An 8,421-nucleotide genomic window follows, 5' to 3' on the forward strand; every position below is an offset into this window, starting at 1 on the left:
ATTATATGAATGTACTAATACAAGCATCTTCTTATTCGTGAGCTTCTTCAAATCTCAGATTGTATAGGATATATAACAACAGATCTCACTAAATAATTAATCTACATCATACATCCAAAAGATTTAAATTTGCATATCAATAAAGTGATTAAAGGTTAATTAAGCATCCAAATGATTAATTATCATTAGAGTGAAAGACAAATTAATTACATCTTGGGAAGGGAAATTTCAAGTAGAATTGAGGAATTAACAAGAACGAAAGAAAAAAGGTTCAAAATTTTTTGTGAAGAAAACGATAAAATGGGAACAGGAGAAATGATCGAAACACAAACTCTTAAATATTCCATGGTAAATATTCTCACTTTGATCGATATTCACCTAATTTACAAATGTTGTATATATCTCTATTGCGTATTTTATTCAAAACAAGAAATTAAAGTTTCAATTTTTTTTTTTTTTTTTTTTTTTGCCTTTCTTCAATCTCCTTGTGTGAGCAATATTGTTAAAATTTTCTACAATCTTGCTGATAGAGAAAAGGAGTAGTAGTCAAGAACTGACATGATCAGAAAAAAAAAAAAAAGATTCCAGAAGGAAATTGGAAACAACAAAGAGAAAAACAAACTATAGATCATAAAGTCACACACAACGGTGCAATTTTATTTTAGCTTTGGCCGGCCACCACCGAGGCGGAGCTCAAGATCCAAATCCTCGACAGAGCTATGGCTAAGTCCAATTACCTCTGATCGGAAAATGAACGCCACTGTAGACGATGGCGAATGATCAGATGTTCTCTTTCTTTTATTGCAAAAAACCGCTGCTTCTTCATCCCTGAGAAGATCATTATCATCACTTGTTTTTTGAGAAAGGTCTGAACTTTGATGCCATTTATGAAGGGTTGCTGCTGTTGTTGTTAAAGGGGTAAGATCAGATTCCACCAAGTTTTGTGAAGGAAAAGTTGAGAGGCAAAAAGATGATGAAGAAGATTTAGGGTTAGGGCTAAAGACCAAATTATCATCACAAACTTGTTGATGAAGAGTTGGAGGAATTTGAAGATGGGTTTCAATCTGGGGTTTGAAAGATTCATGCTTTAACCTAGCACGGTCGCGTCGATGAACATTCATGTGACCACCTAGGGCTTGCGCAGACCGAAATTCCCTTTTGCAAAAGCTGCAAGAGTAGGATCTCGGTGGCCAAACGCAACCACCAAGACGACCAGCAGCATCGTCAGCGAAAGCCTGTTCTTCCCAAGAATCATCAAAAGAAGAAGAAGATTTGATTGTGGTTGTTGCTTGAAGAAAATGATGATCAGAAGAAGTAGTAATCAAATTCTTCTTCTTCTTCTTCTTTTCCCACATCATCCAACATCTTTTAGGCTCCATGAAAGCTATAGAGATTGGGAGAAAGAAAAATGGTATTAACAAAAAGTGAAATTCAATTCAAATGAAAAGGAATTGAATTGACATGAGAAAACTGCAATACATGGGTGTGTTTGAATTAAAAAAAAAAAAAGAAGGGATATTTAAGGTCAAGTTGATTGAAGAAATTGAAGTGGTGGGTAGGGTTTACTGTTTTAATGATCTCTAAACTCTACTCTTTTGGTTTTTTTCAAGTAGCTAGGCCTGCCTAGATGGATTCCACTGAATTCCTCCATAAATGTCTTTTTAAGTTTTTTTTTTTTTGGGGAATTTTTTTGGGGAGCTTAACAAAACTAAAAGGATTTAAAATTTTCATTTTGTCTGTGGGACCTTTGAAAGTCATGTTTTTTGGGGATCGATCAAAGAGGGTGTTGGCCTAACTGAAATTATCTGACTGAAATCTGCTCAAAAGGATATCACTAAAACAACTCATAAACTAATAATTAATTGACAAGTGTGTGTGTGTGTCTTCTTCAATTATGAACAATTTTTTCATTCAATATGGATCTCTATCATATGTGGTACCAATATAATTCACACCCTTATTAAGCAGATACAGGACGGTGTTTCCAATTCTTTATTATATACTACTCTACTTTATGTGGAAGCAAGTGAGTCTAAGTGTACTAAAATGAGATGTGTAATTAGCAAAGGATAAGAACGTTTGAAGGAGTAATATAATAATTGCATGTATATAGCACATACAAATTGATAAAATACTAAATAAAATTCTCATCTCCTCTCCTTACTATTTTAACGATTTCTTTCGTGTTTTTAAAATTGAAAGTTAATCGTGATAATATCCATCATTCATAAGGATAGCTTTTAGACATTTCAAAAAATTACTACATTTTATTATTTTTACAAATATTTTATTTTTGTGATATATTCTTAATTTGTTTTGTAGGTCGGGTGCTATTCACTAAGTCTTTCCATTTAGAGAAATACTAAGAAGTATCATTGTAAATGGTCTTCCGGTCCTCATTGGCTTCACAACAAAGACATATGACGTTACATGATCAAGACTTGGAAATCTACCGATTATGTGAGATTTTCAATCGATTCCCACAAGTTCATCATCTGTCTCTCTTTTGAGTTTACCATTCTTGGAGGTAGAATTTCAAAACATTTTTCTTTTGATCAAATATTTGTTAGTACCTCTTTCCTTTTAGATTTGCATTCTATATTTGTGATGTAATATATATATGCTGACAAAAATATATACATACATACAGATAGATATAATTTTTTTCATTGGAGAAGAAGTTAATTATGAAAAAGAGAACTATAATTATCAGCCCTTTGGTTTGATGAAACTAAAGTGATCAGTTAAAAGCCAGAGAGGCCAATCTCCAACAATGGGCATTGCCAATTTGCACTAACAAGTGAGAGCAAAACATAACTCTATTTCTAGCTCGAGGGAGAAACATAAAGATTAACACAAAAAAAGTTTACACAACATACAGAAAAACCAAACATTATTCCAATTTAAAGACCTCATCTCTTTAACAGACTAAACAATAGCCTTATTGAATTAAACCTACGTTCCATTTTAGTAACGATTCTTGACTCTAGGTGAGATTAATATCTAATATCTATCTTGATACTACTACAAGATATAAACATATATAGTTTCATTTTAAAACCATTTCAAAACTAATTAAATAGTAAATAAGTATATTGGGTGATGAAGTTTTCAAAAACCAAGTTAAATTTTAAAATTTGTTTTGGACTCTAGAATTTAATTTAAAAAACTTATTTATTATTAGTTAGGATTTAGTTTATATAATTTATTAATTAGAATTTAGCCAATTAAATTTTTGATAGAAACTATTTATGTATAAAACTATATATATATATACTATTAATGAAATTTTGTTCCATTATAAAAAGCAATTTTTTTTCAAATTATGGAAAATAAAAAAAAAAAGAACAAAACAAAACAAAATAGTTTTCAAATAATTTTTTAATTTATACAGTTGTGCTTGAAAAAAACAAACTGACAAATAATTCGTAAGTGTTCTGAAACTAGGCAAATTGTCTTTTTTTAATTTATTTTCTATAAGTGTTTTTTTTTTTCTTTTTTGGTATGTACCCAGATATCATGAAAATATTTTCTATGCTTCCAGTCAAAGTGATTTCTAAATTATTATTGGATGGAAATTTATAAAAATATAACATTATAACTTTCGAAATCTGTTTAAAAATTCAAAAAACAGTACTCTTGAATCAATATTAATATTAATTATAAGTACTTAAAAGAACATTAAAATTTTAATGATATAATTGTTAGTTCTTTCTTTAAAGAAGAGATAATATATATTGCTTGTAATCCTTTTTCAATAATCCAAACATGTCACCAACTCATCTATTGTGTATCTTCTATATTCAATTTAAAATTGTTACGTTATTTTTCTTAAAACATATTATTGAAAAAAATTGCACAGATAGAAGTTACAACTCCATCTTGTTTTATAAATTAATGACAGAGTCGTTACATTGCAATATATGATAAAATAAATTCTCTCAAAAAAAAAAATCTTTTTTCTTTCAATAATTATCCTGTAATAATCTTAGTTAGTTCAGACAAATTTTCCTAGTAAAATCACCATTGTTCATAGTACCAACTCACATTGAAATCAACTTTAATTATTATTATTAATTTTTAATTCAACAATAAAGCTAGAGGAGTATTAATTTGACATTCCTAATTGGAATTATATATTTAAAATATATTTGTAATTATCTACTTAATGTAGGTATTAATAATAAGTGTCAATTTGTTACGTTAAATGTTGCATCATGAAACAATTATTCCACACATATGTATATAAATCAAAGTACTAGTCAATGTTTAGTTACTACTAAATATTAATTAATCCTAATTAAATATTATATAGATTCCTTTTATATATCCGAAAAGAAAAAAAAAAAAAAAAGAGAGAGAGTTAAAAATAGATTCATAAAATTCCCAATAGGCCCCCATGATTTCCATTCCTTGCGTAACCATTCAGCCTATCTATTGGGGACATAAATGGAGAGTCATTCATTCTTAATTATTTAAAAAATTGTTGGTTACAAGTATAAAGTTTATTTTATTAAAGAAAAATGGATTTCTTGTAAGCTACAATTTGATTATCATTGTCGTCCTCCCTTAATCTTTTGCTTTAATCTCTCCATTATTATTTAACTTAATTTAATTTGGAAATATAATTGAGTTTGCTTGTTTTATAAGCAACTTTTGTCTCGTTTAATCCGCAGTCAACAATTCAATTTTTATTCCAACCTCTCTTATTCTTAGCTAGGGTTATAGTGTTAAAATATTACATTTTTATTTATTTATTCTTTGTAGTTAAATTTTAATAATCAATCTTGTTGAAATAATAGAATTTAGTGTAAATATTACATCATGTTGTTCAAAGTTTATATATCATTAATTAGAAACACATTATATTGATTGCTAACCTAAACCTAACTCATTTTTAAGTTAAAGGGTTTTATTATTCTACCCTGTATAATTTATATTGTTTTTATTTGATGAAACATGTATACAAATTAAATATAAATATGTTTATTTTAAATCTAATATAATTTATCAGATATATATTTGGTACTTTTTATAGATATAAAGATGGTATTTATATATGCTTTATAATAATTAAGTACATCATTTATGTATACTCATGTTAAAATTACTTACATGCATCTTATGTTGTACTTATTTTTATTTAGTCTATTTAGTAGTCGATGTTACTAAACAATTTTTTATTATTTTTTTAAAATATAAATTATATATATATATATTATAATTTTTATAAGTGGTCAAATATAAGTTGTGATCATATATTGAGATAATGGTTTGTAGCTTACACTTTTTTAAAAAATTAGGGTTTAATTTTTAACAAACACTAGACGATAAATTGATATTTTATTTGAGAGCTAAAAAGATCACTTTGTCTTCCTTTTCGTCTTATAAATTTGGCTTCAAGATGTTGATGGTCACACTTGGGGCATTCAGATTCTACCTCACATTCTCAATTCACATGTACAAATTTGTTAGTGTCTCACATTTGAGTGATATTTTTTAATTCATTGAGGTACTTTTTCTTCTCTTTTCCCGGTTAATTATTTTTCTTTTTTCGGATTTTGTGGTTATAGTGATAATATTTATCTACAATTTCGTAAATTTTATTTTATACCTGTGTTGTAATTATTTATATTTTAATTTATTTTACATTGTCATATAAGTTAATACTTATATGTTACTTCCATTTTATTTTTTATTCTTCTCAATAGTTTTTCGATTTGTTTGAGGATTCTAATTTAATAAAATAAATAAATAAAATATGGAGAGTAAAATAGATTTAAGTTTTGGAAAGAGAAAAACACAATTAATTTTATTCAAGTGTTTTGTGTGTTGGCATAAAAAATTTATAGATAAACGAATAAAGTTTCTTCGTTATTTATTAATTTAATTAATATAGTAAATATAAAACTTAATTATTCAAATATACTTTTTTAAAAATTGAGTACTTAAATAGACGTTTTTAAAAGTTTATGATCAATAAAATTAATTAAAATAGGATTTAGTTCTAGTTTATATTAATTAAAATAAAAAGAGATATAAATTTAAATTTTTGTGAAAGAAAAAGTGTTTAATTTATTTATTGCATTTGGGATTCGACAGATTACAGTGGGAATGGGAATAAACGTCATGTCGTAAAGTACGCGTGCATTGCAGGGGGGATTTTTTCAACGACATCAAAATTGTGGAGTCGTCTGCAAAATTTAGACCTAAAACGACACTTGATGTATTATTTTTCCCTTTAAATATTTAAAACAAAATCATTAATTCTAAAGAAAAACGATGTTCCTAAGTTCTGTACCCCATGCAGTTTAAATAGGTGAAGTCAATGGTCAAAGATATGTGATTTTAGGAAGAAAAAAGAAATGGTGTGTTAGGTTTAGGGATCTTTGAAATGCCATTTAGAAAATTAAATAAAAACATCTTTTTTTCTTTTTTTATTAAATAATATAGGGAGTCGTCTATTCTCAACTTTATTGCATAATAATATTATTGTCTACTATATTGCATGCAAAACGTTGAAGAATCGAGTGTCTTCGATCTTTTGTACTCCTTATCCTTATTGGTTTTTCGATTTTTCTAGCTTTTATTGGCTCTTTTATTCTAAAAAATTTCAAAGTTCTAGGTTTGGTTATATTAAAACTTGTTGACTAAATAAATTTATTAGACTAATTAATGAAATGAAAAACCACTCTAATTAATTAATTAAATTTACAAAGATAGATAGATGCATTAAAAGTATTAGGAAGGACAAACATGAAACGATTAACACTAAAAGTATAGCCTAAACCTAACAAAATAACAGTATATATTACAAAAGATGTGTGCAAAATATTATAATAAAAAAAACTAAAATGTATATATATAATATGACAAAACTTTCAACAATATTATTGAGTATATCACCAGATCAGTCATCTTTTAATTCCAAAAATAAACACAACCTAATTAATTGCTCTTTTTTTAATCGACTGTCCCAATCCTTCAAATAAGATTCCCATTTGAAACAGAAAATCAATATTTTTCATTTGCAACTTGCATGCAGCTTCCCTAAATCAAGTGAGAACATATGTAATTTCTTTTTTTAATTATTAATTTCAAAATGTGGGAAGGATTGCAATAGACATACATATCCTTAATTGTTATTTTAATTAAAAAATAATAATTAAGAATTTCATTCTCAGAAAATTCGAGATGAAGGGAGCTTTTGTCTTAGATTTTATTTTAATCCTATGTTATTGAGTTTAATTATTTTAGTGTCGGCACGAAAATTGTTGTATTGGATTGATTATTAAAAGGAAAATAAAGACAAGTATTGGGTGAGATTGATTATTTTTTTAATTCAAAGTTTTTTCATTCTCATGCATTACTTTGACAGAGACTGATGGAAAAATAAACAATAATATTATAACTGACTTTTTATTTTATGTATTTTAGCTTTATGTTTGTCTTTAAAAATAAAAATAACTTGTATTTAATAATGACATCAATTTGTTTGAGTGATTAAGAGTAAAATTTAGAAGCTAATGACATTAATAATAAGTCAAAACTCGATCCATAATTCAGGAAGTGAAAAACCAAAACTTCTTTGGTCTTTTTCCTAATTTGGAGACTATCTCCTTAACTTTAGGTTTAGGAGTTTATAGACTTCACATTAATTATTATTTATTTAAAATTTTAGGGAGAAATTAATTTTACATTAATTTTTTTAAAAAATAATTTAATTACGGTATTAAAAGTTAAATTTTGAGTCTTGTGACATCAAACTTTTGTCTCATAAATGTTTTAATATACCGTTCTCCATGGATACAATGAAGGGACTAATTTTTTTAGAGAAATGATAAAAAGTAGAATATTTGTCCAAATATTTAGGTTTAGAAAAATGAAAGTAAACAAATTTTGTCTATTTTGTTCTATGAAGGGTATAAATAGCTTGTTAATTTTTTCTTTTTTAAATTTTTTTAATGAGAAATAGAAACAATAATGATTAAAAACTAAAAATATTGTTTTGGACCTACTATTTTAATTTATGTATTTTATAATTATCTTAAAACTACTTCCATTAGTTAAATTTGATCATCTTTTTAAAAGAAACTGAAGAAAAAAGAACTATTTAATTATTTTTTGAAAAAAAACATTTCTCTATATTTATTTTGAATGAAAATTATCATTATTATTTTGACCTAAATGGATAAAAATGTAGCTCTGCCAGTAAACTAGCAATAAAGGCTAATTTTTAATTGAAAATTAATACAAGAACAATTTATTTTTAATCTTTTAGATACTAAATTGGATGAGATCGTTTGAGGAAATTAAGATGATAAACACAGAATTCAATGGATAAGAACGGTATACCCTGATTAATATTTCAATTTAGGAAAGAGATGTATATGATAGTAATTGAATGGTTAGTTAGATGTG

The 8,421-nt window shown here is 26.3% G+C and overlaps 1 protein-coding gene and 1 long non-coding RNA gene across 2 annotated transcripts; one reads left to right on the plus strand and one right to left on the minus strand.

The window, feature by feature from the left end:
• Window positions 1–316: 316 nt before the first annotated feature.
• On the minus strand, window positions 317–1,897 carry LOC101204464 (probable transcriptional regulator RABBIT EARS). Its single transcript, XM_004142149.3, has one exon. It carries the CDS (start codon window positions 1,377–1,379, stop codon window positions 657–659), a length of 723 nt encoding a protein of 240 aa, XP_004142197.1. The 5' UTR covers window positions 1,380–1,897; the 3' UTR covers window positions 317–656.
• Window positions 1,898–5,428: 3,531 nt separating this feature from the next.
• Window positions 5,429–6,471, plus strand: LOC116403181. Its single transcript, XR_004215787.1, has 2 exons — window positions 5,429–5,512; window positions 6,103–6,471. It is a non-coding gene; the product is annotated as an uncharacterized LOC116403181 (long non-coding RNA).
• Window positions 6,472–8,421: the final 1,950 nt, after the last annotated feature.

The sequence above is a fragment of the Cucumis sativus genome, chromosome 4, assembly GCF_000004075.3.
Source record: "Cucumis sativus cultivar 9930 chromosome 4, Cucumber_9930_V3, whole genome shotgun sequence".
NCBI classification, from domain to species: domain Eukaryota; kingdom Viridiplantae; phylum Streptophyta; class Magnoliopsida; order Cucurbitales; family Cucurbitaceae; genus Cucumis; species Cucumis sativus.

Bases quoted from the DNA above. Each gene is read 5' to 3' on its own strand.
- LOC101204464 (XM_004142149.3), bottom strand. From the start codon at position 1,379: ATGGAGCCTAAAAGATGTTGGATGATGTGGGAAAAGAAGAAGAAGAAG.